The sequence below is a fragment of the Corylus avellana genome, chromosome 2 (assembly GCF_965113065.1).
Source record: "Corylus avellana chromosome 2, dhCorAvel1.hap1.2, whole genome shotgun sequence".
Taxonomy (NCBI): Eukaryota; Viridiplantae; Streptophyta; class Magnoliopsida; order Fagales; family Betulaceae; genus Corylus; species Corylus avellana.
This window is the reverse complement of record NC_142491.1, coordinates 16,771,904-16,789,133: the sequence shown is the minus strand read 5'-3', so window position 1 is coordinate 16,789,133 and position 17,230 is coordinate 16,771,904. Positions and strand designations below refer to the sequence as shown.

At 32.9% G+C, this 17,230-nt stretch overlaps 1 protein-coding gene across 1 annotated transcript; it reads left to right on the top strand.

Moving 5' to 3' along the window:
• The first annotated feature begins 12,354 nt into the window (after nucleotides 1-12,354).
• On the top strand, nucleotides 12,355-15,471 carry PMT5 (polyol/monosaccharide transporter 5). Its single transcript, XM_059599475.2, has 3 exons — nucleotides 12,355-12,611; nucleotides 12,733-13,079; nucleotides 14,101-15,471. The coding sequence occupies exons 1-3, from the start codon at nucleotides 12,461-12,463 to the stop codon at nucleotides 15,187-15,189; spliced, it is 1,587 nt and encodes a 528-aa protein (XP_059455458.1). The 5' UTR covers nucleotides 12,355-12,460; the 3' UTR covers nucleotides 15,190-15,471.
• The last annotated feature ends 1,759 nt before the right edge of the window (nucleotides 15,472-17,230 follow it).

Below are 17,230 nucleotides of genomic sequence, written 5' to 3'. Positions count from 1 at the left end.
TGATTGGGATTGCCTTTGTGGAATAGTTATGGGATTAAATGTGGTATAGAGTAATGCTATATACACACCACTGTCCCACTATATTAAGATGATATTATTAATCTACCCTTAAATTAGCCCTTGTTAAAAGAAAAAATAATAATAATAATCTAATAGTTAATTGACAATGCCACGTCAGCATAGTGGGATGCAAGTGAAATGAGGGTGTAATATTTAGGGCCCGTTTGATTCATGGAATGCGTATTCCATTATGAAAAGTGAATAGTTATTACTTATTACTAGAAATAGAGGAGAATGGAATTTAATAGTTATTCATATTCCTTAGTTTGGTAACATCACACATTCTCTAACTGAAATTGAATCAAAATTACTAAAAGCCCCATATTTTTTTATTTAGTTTTTTCAACTTATATTAAAAAAAAATAAAAAATAAAAAAATAACACAGAAAATAAAGTATGTTAAGTTTAAAATAAAATAAAAAATAATATGGGTAATATTGAAAAATGTATTACATTTCTTAAGGAATAGTTGTTTCTCTCATTTTAGCTATTCTTCTATGTAAGGAATTAGTTATTCCCACGGGAATAACTATTCATAGGAATAGGCCCTTACCAAATAAAGAAATGCCTATTCCATTTCATTTCAAGAGTTTATTCCGCAAACCAAACGGGATCTTACTATTACTCCTTAGTATAATGCTAAATACCACACTCTCATCCTACTATGCTAACTTGGTAATGACAATCCACTCTTAGATCGGTCATTGTTAAAAAATAAATAAAAAAAATAACCCAAAAGTAAATTGACATTGCCAAGTTAGCATAATAAAATAGTGATAAGATATTGACGTAACATTTCTCAAGATGATAATGTTTGAAGGAGAAAAAGTAGGAAGATATGAGTAAGTGATTTAATATAAGATATGTGGATTGAAGCAAATCTCATTTAATATACAAGTAACACTTATCTTGTTAGCATGCAGTATCTTCTATGTGCACATATTTTTTCATTAATGTTGGGATAACTTTAATTAGAGTACAAAAAAACATTTGATGCTTATCCAATTGACTGCATTGAAAAAGTTGAGTTCATACCACTTTGTGCAAATTCTATCTTACTGTTTTTATAATGAAGAAGTTCTAAAATAATATAACAAACTTAGAAGCATTAAGTTCAAACTTATGATCTTTCGTCTAATACAATTTATTTCAAAAATTAGGTTGACAAAAAATTAATTTAATCATTTAATCCCGACAAATTATGACACATTTTTTCTTACAATGATGATGACATGATGATGACGATAATGACATGACAATGAGGGTGCTAATGATGTATCACAACAATATAACATGTATGATATTAACAAGCAATACAAGGAAAGATGGAAAAGGGTGGCCGGTGTGTCCTTTGTTGCAGCTTTGAAATAGCCACACATTAGAGTCGTGCAACCCATAATTGCTTTTTCACACATGATTGAGTGACAAAATCCTCCGTAAGTCTTGTGAAGATCTTTGGGATAACTTATATGCACACTTCGCATGGCATTTCTTTTATAATATTTTTAATATTATAATTTATTTAGTTTAAGGTTTGTTGTTTATCTCTTGTAATTTCTTTATAAATATAAACTATTGTTATACAGTTTGTGATACTTAAATATATTCAAGATGTAGCCGTAACCGGTTTATTAATTTCTCTTGCTTCCACTCTTTTCTCTTTTTCATATTATATGTCGTTATACATCTCTACACATTCAAATTGAGGATGTCATCCGATTAGTTTTTACTAATCATTCAAAATTTCCTTATAAACTAATGTGAGATTATCTTAAAGCTGAAAAAAAAAATAATTAAACAAGTAAATTTAATTATTGAGTAACTAACATAGTAAGTGTCACATGAACTTAATATAAACTTGTAGTAAAAATTATAATACTCCTATCAGTACTATTTTTTACTTTTTTGTTTTTCAAGCAAAAAGGTAAAATGAGATAATTAATTGTGACTATTTTATTTAGGTGTGATCATGGTAGCGTCTTGATCATTATAGCGTCTAATGAAAACTGCAGGCACACCCAACACTATTTTTCGCTTGTAGAAAACTTGAACCTAAAAAAGGCAATTTTGAAAATTGGATTAAGTGACTTTTATATGAAACTTTTGAAGCTTAAGAAATGTCCAAGTTCATGTACACTTGGGTAGTATTGTACATAGTGATAAGATTGATTGACAAAAGTGGCAACAGCTTTTAACATATATCCCAGAAAAGTCCAAGGGTCTGATTACAATAATTTTCGAGTCAAAGTCTCTCTGATCGAGCACATGGATCTTTGGTGTACTCAAATTCAATGGTCCCCCGGATATGTACATTGAGAGAGTCCAAGCTCATTTTTGGAATATGGCATTTAGCTGGGACAGAGACCCATTTTCATATTCAAAACATACCAATTATTAATCTACCAGTTTCTGTCTCGGTTGCGTTAAAAAAAAAAAAATAGTTGGAGGAAACTAATTATAGCTATTTTAGCTGAGTGTGACTATAATAGCTCCTGCTTGATAGAAGTTACATAAGAGGAGTCTAAACTATATGAATCGCAGACATTCTCTCAAGTCTGACTGAATTATAATCTGACCCAACCCTATCAAGGAATCAATGAAACTCAAAACGTTTAATACTAATAATAAGATTAAGAATTCTTATTTTGGGAATCGAACTTTCATCCTTATACGTTCAAAACAAAACAAAATCTTAACCATGCAATTAATGGTTCATCTCTATTTTCGAGTGAAAAAATATATATATATATATATATTAATTAAATGAAAAAATTTATAATTTAATATTTTGGGACAATAGTGTAATATTGTTTTACTCTAGATCTTCGTTAATCTGATCTCACTTAACAATGAATTTACGCTGTTATATATAGTCTACCGATGGTGATTTGGAAAACTCCGAACCTTCCCGTACAAAACAAAAGACATAAAAAAAAAAAATTAATAAAATAAAACAAGTTGTCGTATGCCATCAACGACAACTGTTTCCTTTCGGCTACACGCAGCAGCCAGCTCCGAAGTCCAAACCCCAATTTGATTTATATTCATGTTATCATCACTACGTGGATTATTTTGTCATCATTATTGATTCCAATGAATAAATTAAGGCCACTTAACCTAATAATTCAACGGTAACATTTTTTTTTTTTTTTTTCAAATGTCGAACAACCCGTGACAAAATTAAATAATCTAAGACTCAATAGTTTTATAGTTAATATATATTAAACAAATCCAATCATATTTTCGGAATCTAAAACTGTTTTTGAACTTTAATTCCTAACTATTTTTCGACATCTGACCCCAAACTTTCCTTATCAAACTATTGGAGTTTAAAGCCAATCAAAAAATATTCATTGGCACCGATAAGTAAAATCAAACTGACTTGCAAAAAGCGGATTCTTTAAGAGTTTATATCCATATAGTTAAGATTATACTTAAGTTATATAGGACATTTAAGATTGTAATATACCACTAAATTCTGCAATTGACATTTACGGCAACTCACTCTATTAATATTGATACAATAATAGTTATTTTTCTTATGATGACTCTACTCATCTATCATTATTCATTGACTTAACACTATACATATATATAATCCAACCTATAAGTCATTCCCTCCGTGACTCCATCACAATGCCACAACCCATTCGATCTCATAATCGACGAGTTACGGACAGTTCCATACTTAATGTGGTGGTGACTCTTATACCAAATAATACAAACACTAGATAGAATTCGCCCTTGAAACCTGGCTTCCAAGAAGAAAGTGTCCAAAAGTTTATATACTAATTGGTTAAAATTTGTATTCAGTTATGTAAGACAATTAGAATTGTAACAACCCGGGTGGGATGAATCGTCCATATCCATATGCAATATAGCTAATCCATGAAAGTAGATTCTTAAAAGAGACTTCGATGTGTTAACTTACCTAATCAACAGGGCCGGCTCAATGGCTAGGCCATTGAGGCGGTTGCCTAGGGCCCCCAGTTAGTAAGACCCAAAAATTTTTTTAATAAGGCAAAAAAAAAAATTTAATAAGGCCTAAAAAAATTTTTAATTTTATTTTAACATAAGGCCTAATTTTTTTTTAAAAAAAATAAGGCCTAAAATTTTTTCCTATAAAAATTTAAGGCCTCTAAAATAAGGCCCCAACATAATAAGCTCATTGTAAAATAAGGCCAATTAACCCCAAAAAAACAAATATGCCACATTAATTTTTTTTGGTAACTAATTAAAAGTTAAACTTAAAAGTCATGAAACAACAATGAGAATGAAAATAATAATAATATTATAAAAATATAATAATATTATTAAAATAAATATTATTTAATTAATATTTAAATATTAAAAAAAAAAAATGTCCAACTTCAAAATTTCGCCTAAAGCCCTCAAATATATTGAGCCGGCCCTGCTAATCAACTGCAAGTGCCGTAAGTTGGACGGCTCGACCGCCTATCCGAACAAGTGAACTTATCAAACCCTCGATCTATAGGTTTCCAAAGAACAAATAAATCCCATCAAAATCAAACCCTCCCTCATGCAAAACGATAAACTCATTGCACCTGTCTTTATCTTGGTTAATTTCTTTTCCTTCTTTCCTTTTTCCATGTGGGCAAATGCTATATTGCGTTTGGTAGTTTATTTTTATTTCCATTTCTAAAAACTGCAAAGAAGCTCGCTCACAAACAATAGAGATACAATGGCAACGGGCAAAAATTCAAAGGCACGTGAGGTTGTGAGGTTGACGAAGATGCTCCTTGGAGTGCCGTTTCTCTCACTCTCACAAACCACGTGGGCCCTTGTTTTGAAAAACAAGCTAGGCTACTTTTTTGTCAACTTGTTAGACTAAATTACCCCTCTATGAAGTTGTGGCTCTGTGTCAGCCCAATGGTGATAACTGCCAAAAACTGTCAGAAATTGAGATATCTTGTGTTTTTTTTTTTTTTTTAATTCTTTAATTATTTATGTGGACAAGGTATTCGAATACTTGGATGAATATCCAACTGAAAGTAATGAAGTCATATGAATTATAACTTATATAACATGTCTTGTCAATTTCTTTGAGATCGATCACATGAAGCTTCGTATCAAAGTGTTTGGACCCCAAAGTCAACATTTTTGGAGAAAAAAAGGGTTTCTTAATAATTGATTAAGAATGGGAATCATGACGAGGAAAAGAACTTACTTTTATCTAAGAAGAAAGATTATCCTTGATTAGAAAAAAATAGTGTAACGTATATAACAAAGCATAACTATGGAAATTTTGGCAATAGAACATGTCTATGAATCTACTACAATGTGAAAATCACTTGATTCTGAAAAATTAAATAAAAATAAAGTAGTTACGATCATTCATAGGGACGACATCAAATTCTTTTACGAGAGAAATGGCATATCATGAATAAGGAGTCAAACCTAATTTTGATGCCGGGAATAGCCCTCGATGACCCCTTGATTATGTCTTTGGCCATTTGGACAAAATTCAAAGTTGTAGGCAAACTACTTTCTTGAAGATAGTGCTCATTACTTCCTATTAAATATTAGGAAGTTTAGGAATATTGTTGAAGTATCTCTAGAAATAATTTTTGACTGGATTATTTTATTTGTCAAGCACAAGCAAAGAGTAATGATAACTCTTGACTCAGAATGTTAAAAATATATTTTAGACCATGTAAATATCTGCAAAACTATGGATAAGTTTAAAGGGAGGAAGACTATCACCAGGACGATCCCATGCATAATGGAGCTCATATTTAACATATTGGAGCTCAACTATATATTGAGAAAGAGTTTGGAAAGTGTTAAAATGCTAATGAAATGATTGAATTTAATGGTTTAATTGTTTTATTATAATGGTTTGTTTTGTTATAATGCACGTTAATTAAATAAACGAATTTACAATTTTCTATCGATTCAAGTTCAAAATAATTTTGGAATAATAGGTAAATTCAACATGATATCAGAGTAGTGATTCTGGGTTAGAATCATATTTCCGTACTTTACCTCATATTTCAGTGAAATATTTTACATGTTCCACTTTGCTTATTGAATGGGAGTCTCAATTTACACATAAAGAAGACTGTTAAAATATTAATTAATTAATTAAATTTGATCATAATTTTTATGGTGACTGGTAATTTAGTATATTTATATTGGTTTGAATCAATAATTTAAGAATTATAAAAGTATGCTTTGAATAATCAAAAGTTTCATAAAGTGTTCAAATGTCTTGTGAGCATGCATTACGCATGGGTTAGCTAGTGGGTGTTGGTGTGCACTACTGTTAAACAACTTGGAATAAAAGGGTTTCATAATACAATTCAAAAGTATAGGGAATTATGACAAGCAAGTGTACATACTTTAGGGTAGGTTGGTGGGAATATTAGTGGTGAAGCCGCCTGCTCTCAACATCAAACATAAAAAGATGAATTTTCTCAAAGTTTCTTACAACTTTCTTGATTTTTATTAAATTTTATAATTCATTTTAATTCTCATATTTGAATAATTTCTATAAAGATACATACAAAGATAAGTTAGTAACTAAAATAGAGATATAATACACACAAGCATATGCTTGGCCGCGCTATCAAAATCAGGCTTGGCCCCCCACATTTACACTTTGGCCTCCAGATGAAAATTTTTCGTCCAAGTCGATACATACAATAATTTTAAATACTTATTTCTCATTTCACTGGACGGATGTAGCACTATCCATCAGCTCTTGAATTTGTTCATTTTTTTAAAAAAAAATCTGATGAAAACTGCTACATCAGTTCAATAAAATAGAAATAAGATAAGAGATCAGTACATAACATTATTCGTATATATACATACGAGATATTACAAAACGCTAACACATATCTTGGCTTTGAAGCCTGTTATGTTGGTTGGTAATTAAGCATATATAGATATTTTTCATCCACAATTAATGTTTTCTCTATTAACTACAATGTACTTTAACTGCAAATACCTGTTTAGGTTAGGCCAAATAATTTGGTTGATCTCTACCCCAGATACTCCTTACAATATATATATATTATATATATATATATATATATAGCCAACACAATGTTGCCCTATGGGGACGAAATTGATGTGAACTTGAAAGGGACACACAATTTGCAGCTTTTCTCTTTCAATGACCACCATTTATGTAGCTTCAAAATGAACTATGACGTGTTAAAAACAACACAAACCAAGAAACAAAAAAAGTGACCCCAAGATGTTGACCTGCAAATTAAGTGTGCTTGTTTGATACTGTGACCAATTATGTTCATTTCTCAATCTTCCATTATTTTGATTACTTTTGTTTTATCTCCCAAAATTTTTGGTTAAACAAAGATCCTTTAGAATTACGTTGTCCAAATTTTAAGAGATAAAGGTTACGGGACTTACCTACCCGGGCACACAGGTGCGCTCGACATTTTGACTACTATAGTAATTAAGAAAATTTCCAGCCCTCAAAACAATTAAATTAGTAATTAAGTTCCTTAAAGATAGTTATAATTTCAATTATATATACCATGATACATAAGTACAAGTTAACTCAATTCATGAGCTGGACCGCAAGTTAACTCGTTAAGAATCCTTTATAAACCTGTGTGTTTACTATAATCATAATTAAATTTATGCGATTGACCTAATAAACGTTCCGAAACGGCAACTTAATTAAAAGGGTAGGAAAAGTAAAAGTTATAATAACTTTATGAATAATATAAATATTAAATAAATTGCAGACTGTTCATCACTTTCAGCCAACAACAAGTGTAAATGAAGACACACGTTTGCTTCAAAAAGAAAATATATATAATTGAGTTTATTGGAGTCTAGGGAATCCGCCTGCCAAAAGATTATAATGTAGGAAAGAAAAATAAAAAAAAAATGGTGACAGAATCTGCCTGAAGATATTTAGGAAAAAAAAGAAGAAGCATATAATAAAATAAAATAAAATCATTGAAAAATATATAAGTTAACCTGTCATTACAGCAAAGCTTTGATGGCACTTTTCTCATAGCCTACTTTGAATATTTGAACAATTGAAGTCAAGGGTCTCTAGCAACTACCCACCTCCCAGCGTCTCTCTTTCGTCAGATTGTTTGATTCTGGACTCAAAATGAGTCAAACAAATCAGTCTATTATTTCTTACCAAATAGAACAATTTTCTTGCATGATATAATACGTTTCAATTTGTACTTATCCACAGTCTACTGGGAAGCTGTGGAGCTCAATGAATCATCCTTACCTTATAATTAATTAAAAATGGGTTCCATAATATTATCTCATACAGCTAATACATATATATATATATATATACACAGAGTCTCCTAGGAAGCTGTGGAGCTCAATGAGTCATCCATACCTTATAATTAAAAATGGGTCCATAATATTATCTCATGGAGCTAGCTAATGTATATATATAGGCTGTAGATAAATATATTTTGGTCAAACATTTTATCAGTAAAACCAAGTGAGCAGAGACGTACACTTGTTAAAATCATGAAATTTGACGTGACAATTTGTGTCATTGAGTATTCTTTGGCACCAAATAAAAAATATTTAAAAAGTAAAATTATAATTTGTATTTGCATGACTAGGCAAGTATAGATGGTAATCAATTATTTCTGTGGATTAACGTTCATCCTTATGAATGTATTTAGTCCAAGATTCGTTTATTAGGTATACTAGACCAAATGGCTGCCGTTGATTTGACCGACCTATGTTCATAATTCAGCCGTAGGAATACAATTAGCTTTAATTTTAAAGCTCAATCTCGATCTTGTAGTGTGCCTTATCATTTGACTTGGGGTACGGTTTTTTTGTTTTTGAGCCATAAAGAAATTTGGCCTAGCATTTTAGGTTACCCTACCAATGTTGTTTTCAATACCAAAATTATTGATGGGGCACACATTCTTCTACTCGTTCTTGTGCTTTGCTTTAGGGCATGTCCCTCGATGTGGCCAATGCTTCATACTATCGAGCAGTGAAACTTACGTTAACTAATTAAGACAATTCGTCAGGCCCTTTTTCTTCTTCTCTTTTTTATTAAATAGTAATTGCTTGAACCACCTTAAAAGCGGGAGGAAGTTGACTGGACATCTTAGCCAATGGCGAAAATTTCACTCATCCCCAATTCATGTTCACCTCGGATGATCATGTTGGGCGAATTGTGACCTCATACAATCGTGTCAAGTATGCAACAGTGGCTTCATTGCAGTACTTATGGGCTTACGGGTCGCGCTTTTCTTGCCCCTTATCTCCATCCACTTCAAAATTCAGTGCTTTAATATAAAATAAATAAATGACAAATTTCTAAATGCAAACAAGAATAAGATTATTGAATATTAGTAGAACAAGTAGGTAATAATTGAATAATTGCTCACCATAAAAAAAATAATAATAATAATAAATAAATAAATAAAATGTAGTGAATAATTGGAGTCCACGAGGGGATGCAAATCGCAAAGAGTGTAAAGAGACCAAGTGGGTCCATCCATTTTCTGTATCTGATAGATCAGCACGTACATCTTTGTTGACCCTGGAAATGTGAACACCCTTTGCCGTTCTCCAGTCCATGATCCCCTTTTGTTTCTTTCTTCCTCACTGATTTGATTGACTTAAAAAATAATAAAAAGAAGAAAGTGAATACTTTTCAATAGAAATTTTGCTGGTATACATGCGTGGTTTACGTAGTCCTTTTGGGTATGTTATGTGTTACGTAGTTGACAACCGATAAGTACATATGGTATAGCTTTTGGAACAATGTTACATGGTCGACATGCTCTTTGGACGGCTCTGATCAGTCTGACTGTCGATGCATTTTAGATTTTTTTTTTTTTTTAATTTTTTTTTTTATGTTCTGTTTAAAAATGTGTTATGATGTGAGTCAAAATGAAAATTATTTTTGTATAACAGTGACTTTTACACAAATTATTTGTTAATAATTTTGTTTTAAGACGAGAAAACAAATGAGGGTTTGCATTTATATATGGGATAAGCTAATTAAGTGTCCAAAATGATCCAATGTGTGACTGTTAGACTTCCACGTTCGCAACTCACTCCACGACACGTGGCATAATTAATAAGTGAGTTAATTTCGTTGTCATGTCAGAATATATCGGTCGGTGTCTTGTTAATTTAAAAGATTGTGTCATTAATGAAAAAATGCATTAGCATCAATTAAATTAAAATGCAACAAAATTACAAAAACAAAAAAAACAAAAAAGGGGTGGTAGCCACCACCCATCACATTTGGGTGGAGCCCCTCAACTCTAAGCGCGCGACCGCCCATTATCCAAGATCACTCCTCGCAAATAGGGGATTGTTACCCTTTGTTAATATGAGAAGCATTAACCAACTCTCTCAAACGTCAGGAGTGATGGCCGCTAATTGCCATCACGTAGAGGTGTCCTCCTCTTTCTTTCTTTTTATTTGACGGCACGTGTCTTCTATTAATAGCCTTATTAATTAACCGTTTATCATCTACAGTATGGATGATAGAGATCATTTTGGACAGTTAACTTATTCCTTAAATTTGCAAGATAATTTTTATATCCCACAAATTTGTTTGGTATAAGTGTTTGCCCACAGACCAAATTATTAATTTTTCCTTAATTTTATTTCAATTTTTCGAACATACAGTCTTATCACAACCATGTAGTATATGCATAATGAAGATATCAAACTTAACCATTGTTAATTAGAGAATCTTAAGAATCCAATGTGTCAATTAACGTGCATATTTCAAGAGAATATTAAACAAAAGTTTAAAAAGTTCATAGAATATATTTTCTCTCTCTCTTTTTTTTTTAATATATATATATATATTCTCTTAATTTATTTATTTATTTTTCTATCATTCAACAAATTGAGCCGCATTTACAATAGAATTAGAAAAATGCTAGTTGCATGTACAAGCTAGTTACGTAACCCCTTAAAAAAAAAAAAATTACCCAAGCAAAATGCTACTTCTTTATTACTAAGAGGTGATTGTTTAGCCAATCCTGACCACTTGTACGTATCAATAGCCGAGAGGTTAAGGAGACGGTTAATCACTGTTCAAAAGGGAAGGGAGCCATGGCCTTTTAGCCTACGCCAATACATGTACTAATTTTTATTTTATTTTTTCCTAACATTTTTAAATTTTCAATAATGGATAATCTAGCTCCTAAATTTGTAGCACCAAATGGTTAATCTGTAATTAATTAGAATATGCAGTTGGTAGGACATACCCTCCTCAGTCCCCTCAAGGCTCAATGTCAACTTGCGTCGATTATGTCAAAAAAAATTTTGGCTGCTGGCTGGCAACAATTAATAAACAAACCCTGGCCGACACCACCATATGCACACGAACGTGGAGCCAAGCCATAATAATGTATATATATATATATATATATATATATATAATATATATTATATAAAAACATGAAATCAAGCTTCTTTTCTTTTTCTTTTTTTTGGGTATATGCTTATTAGAATATTGATTTATTTACATAATTAAATTTATATTTTTAAAATAAACTAGAGCTATTTTGAAGTATATCTAGCTACCATTTGTAAAGTGATTGTAATAAAAACTGAAGTACTCTAAATATCTTCTTTTATTAAATCATGAAAACCAAACAAATTGTTACAAAGAAAATTGCCTAGAGAGTTTACACATATTTGGACATCATTATATCGCAAAATGTTAAGCCGATGAGTTTGGATATATTAACTATTATTTTTCTTTACGACAAAAATTTCTTTTTCAACCTACTCTAATAAATGTCATTCAATATTTTTTGAATTTCTAAAAAGTTAATGTTTGGGTTCCTGGTAATAAATTACTATTAAAATATTAAAAAAAAAAAAAAAAAAGATGTGAGAGATGACACTGAGCACTTATTAAACTGGATTAAAAGAAATTTCTAGAAATTTTTGTCATTTTCTTTATACTTTATTAATGTGGGCCAAAGGCGAAACTATAATTTTAGGAAAGTGGGGAACAGAACTTAAAAAAAATAAAAAAAATTGGAGGGGCTCAGATCCTGTAAAATTAGGAGTTGTTCCACTCGTATGTATAAAACAACACTCACATTTACATTCAGAACACAAACAATTATTGTAGAGCTAAGTAGATGGGGAAAATATTATTTATATATAATTTCTATCCTACCGTTGATCTTAATTAGGTTGAAATTAATTAAAATTTAACAGAGATGATAATTAATTAGCCAGCCATGCAATCCCTTTTGGACTTTATGGTCCACGATGATGTAAGCACGTGTCTATTTAAGAAGGCTCAGAAACCCATCACAGGATAACCAGTGCTACTTCTTCTTCTTCTTCTTCGCCTCTTGAATTTCTATCCAAATCACACAACCATCACCTTTCTCTGCCATCTCTCCAGCTGACAGAGATGGCTGACCGGAAAGCTGAAACTAATGCCATTTCCGGCCAACCCCAGAAAACTCTTGCCGATTTTGACCCTCCAAAGAAGCCCAAAAGAAACGTATATGCTCTTGCTTGTGCAATTTTGGCCTCCACCACTTCCGTCTTGCTGGGCTATGGTGAGTTATCTTATATTCTAACAGTCTTCAACCTATTTTTTCCATTTTCCGTCAACTATTCAGTGACCTTTTTTCTTGCTTATTTTCTCAACGTATACGTTTTCCACTTTTGTTGTTTCAGATATTGGAGTAATGAGTGGAGCAGTAATCTACATCAAGGATGACCTGAAAATCAGCGACGTACAGGTTGAGATCCTCGCCGGAATCCTCAACCTTTACTGCCTCATAGGCTCCTGCGCTGCCGGAAGAACCTCCGACTGGATAGGCCGCCGCTACACCATCGTGGTATCCCAAGTCATCTTCTTCGCCGGAGCTATCCTCATGGGCTTCGCCACCAACTACTCATTCCTTATGGCCGGCCGCTTCGTCGCCGGCGTCGGCGTCGGGTACGCCCTCATGATCGCTCCGGTCTACACCGCCGAGGTCTCTCCAGCCTCCACTCGTGGCTTCCTTAGCTCATTCCCCGAGGTTCGTAGACCATGATCTCACCGACACTATTTTGTTTTCGGAGAAAAAAACAATAGTGCTTGATCCATTCACGAAAAAAAGTACCTTTGATTCTTGGTTTAAAACACGTTTCCAAACAGTGTTTTCCAAAGAGTTCATAAAATCCAAAATACTAAGACTATTCCTGGCAGATTCCAAATACCCGAGTCTGTTACTAAGTTCAAAAAATATGTTTCAAAAATTTTAAAAAAACATCTTACAGCAGGTTCTATAAATAAATTCTAAACATTAAGATTGTTATATGAAATTCAATGTTTTGAATTTTACTATTGCAATCTTTATAATTATTAAAATATAAAAAAATATTCTCTCTCTTCTCTCCTCCCACAATTATCTCTCATCTCATATATATATATATATATATATATATATAAATAAATATTTTAATAATATAATAAATGATTAAGGGAAGTTATTAGAATATATTTTAAAAGTAAAAAGTAGTTTGAATCCTTAAATGTAGAAAAAATGAGGAAGAAGCTGCTGAAAATGCTCTAAAAATAATAGTGTTTGATATATAATTCATTCACGAAAAACACGTTTCCAAACAGTATTTTTCAAATAATATTTCAAGAAAATCATTTTTTAAAACAAAACATATTTTAAAAGAATTTTACGACATGATATTTTTTTTGTTTTACTCTATCTCTACTACTTTCAGAGTTTAGGAGATTAAAATCATTAGAAATCTATTTTTTATATTATTTGTGAACTTTCTTTTTGTTTCCAAATCTGTTTTAGTGATATCCTTTAATATTGGAAACTACCCTCACTTCACCAATCAAGGAAAAAAGTTTCTACTTGAACAGAAAAGTAACTAGGAGTGGGTCTTGCTTGTCGTCTTCGGTTGCTATATATATATAATATAAATTATAAAGAAAATGAAGCTAGAAAATAGAAAATAGAAAATAGTGAATATAATTTAATTACTATTCTAAAAAGAAATAACAAAAAGTAACTTGTGTTGTTACTGTACGTACAGGTCTTCATCAATGCTGGAATATTGATAGGGTACGTTTCCAACTATGGTTTCTCTAAGCTCCCATTACACTTGGGTTGGCGGTTCATGTTGGGATTGGGTGCCATCCCCTCGGTTGTACTAGGCACCGTCGTTTTAGTCATGCCCGAGTCACCTCGCTGGCTGGTCATGCAGGGTCGACTCGGAGACGCAAAGAAAATCCTTGACAAAACTTCCGACTCCAAAGAGGAGGCCCAAACAAGACTCGCTGACATCAAACAGGCAGCTGGAATTCCTGAGAGCTGCACCGACGACGTCGTTCCGGTGCCCAAACGAAGCCATGGTGAGGACGTATGGAAAGATCTCTTTGTCCATCCTACACCGGCCGTTCGCCATGTGTTACTTGCGGCCGTTGGTATCCATTTCTTCCAACAATCGTCGGGTATAGACTCGGTCGTTTTGTACAGCCCCAGAATCTTTGAGAAAGCTGGGATCACATCGCCCGATCAAAAGCTACTCGCCACAGTAGCTGTTGGATTCACTAAAACCGTCTTCATCTTGGTTGCCACGTTTTTGCTTGACAAGACTGGACGGCGACCATTGCTTCTAAGCAGCGTGGCGGGAATGATCTTCTCCCTCGCAACCCTCGGAGTCGGCCTAACTATCATCGATCATACAGATCATAAGATGATGTGGGCCGTCGTTTTGTGCATGGGCATGGTGTTATCATACGTGGCATTCTTCTCAATCGGGATGGGTCCGATCACGTGGGTCTATAGCTCGGAGATCTTCCCGTTGAAGCTACGTGCCCAGGGCGCCAGTATCGGAGTGGCGGTGAATAGGGTCACGAGTGGGGTGATTTCCATGACTTTTATCTCACTATACAAGGGCATCACCATCGGTGGGGCCTTCTTTCTTTATGCTGGGATTGCCACGGTGTCGTTTGTGTTCTTTTACTTTATGTTGCCGGAAACACAAGGTCGAACCCTCGAGGATATGGAGGGGTTGTTTGGTAATTTCAAGTGGAAGTTTGATAATAGCACGAAGAACATCAACAAGAATAGGGAAGATGGTAAGGGTCAGATTCAGTTAGGGACAAACGGGCAAACTTAGGATTTAGGCAAAAGGTATTAGATTTAGATCCCGTGCAATAAATTCTCCTATTATGTGAGCGCTTGTCTGAAGTCTATCTCTCGGCAACTTTATTGTATGGGGATATATCTAAGTCTAGAGCTACAAGTCAAATATATTTGCTTCGAAACTTTAGAGTAGTTTTTGTTTTTTTTTTTAAACAATGATGTAAAAAGGTGAGAGGGCTGGCAAGCTTCACTGCAATGGCCAATAACAGTAGTTATGAATGAAAAGGGTGTAATGTACTATAGTACTGTTATTGTTTTTGGTTCTCTCTTTAGTTTGATATATTATAAGCAAGGACCATGGTTGCCCAGCACAATGATTATCTTTATTTTACTATTCATTTCAAGTGGAATGAAGATGCCAGGGGAGATTCAATATGTGGATTAAAGGAAGATAAATATCTCACAACAATGACCGATGCTAACCTAATAACCAATAATGGCAACCAAGCGACAAAAGGTTGGGGAATAATATATGCCCCCTAACACCTAGAGTTATTGGGATTTAGGACATGGTATAATTTGGGTAGGACTTGATCAGCTTTTATTATAAATTAATCTAGCAATTCTTTATGTTTCATTTGGCATTAAAAAAAAATTAAGTGATATAATTGGATAAATTAATTTAATTATTTAATAATTGATGTAGTAAATATTACATTAGTTTATCAGAAAACTTATAATAAAATTATAGTGCTTCTAACAACATTCGTTTGAGTATTAAAGAAGAATGGCAGAAAGCCACTCTTGGAAGAATAGAAATTTCCGGTTTGGAAGAATTATTTCCAACCCAATATATAAAACTAGCTAGTATGTGTTTATTGAACTTGTGAGAACGACATGCTAATTAAAAAAAATTATATTCTTACACGACCAAGAAAATTTGTCCTCTTGGAAAAGTAGAGGGTGCTTCAATTATTGTTAAGGAAACATTTGTAATGGCTAAAAAGCATTTCTAAGCTAATTTTTTTTTATAATATAAACGAAAAATACTAAAACGAGAAATTACATGGAAATAAAAACAAAATGTGGGCAACCATGTTCCTAAGCTACAATATTTGAGTATGATGTTTGGCATTTTGATGGGCTCCTTTATGGCTATTGTTTGTTTGGATGTACCTTTCCTTTTTTTTTTTTGGTGAAGGAAAAAAATTGACAGTGATGTGTCCCCCCAAGAAGAAGTGGTCCGTTCTTGGGTGGATTCAATTATGGCGGATAAAAGGGCCCTTTACATTTCTTTTTCTTTTGTTTCTTTTTTACTTCAACCAATAATGGGATGACTTGTTTTACAGGCGATCGATCCATTTAGATTTGGTCCACTTGTAATATCAACATTCAAGATTGTGGACCATTTTTTTTCACCTTTTTTTTTTACAATCTTTTCATGCAACTCTTTTCTTACACTCACTCACACAAGTTTGGTGGACTAGGTTTGTGTTTGACTTTCAGCCAACAAATAAGAAGATGTGTGATTTGAATGACCAGTAACAACTCAATTATACATGGGTCTCCCACAACAACCAAAAAAAAAAAAAAAAAAAGCATTGTCAAACAAACCCAATTCTCTAATCTTCATATCTATTGTAAAATTTGAAGAATTCTATACATATTGGCCGGCGACATCCGATATTATTGTGGGCAACTACACTCTTTCACGTTTCACCAAAAAATGGTGTGAATGGGAAGCAGGTAAATTCAAGGTCGATCAACTGTCTGAATAAGTGCACCCTATATCTTAGACTGTTTGAGATTTTGCTCAGATGGAGCCTTCTCTCATTAGAGGCTCGGACAAGCTAAGATTTAGTGAACCAATTACAGCCAATCCCGATCCAATTTTTCATGTCATGATCAATGGAAGTGCATAATTGCATGCGCATTAATGTTGGTGTGGGGTTCTCAATGGCTCTATGGGTGTCCTATTTTGATGAGGAGATTCTTGGATGCAAAATTGTTTGCATTACAATCCATTAATCCTGCCTTATTGTTGACGATTTTTTGGGATATTATTACAAATAAAT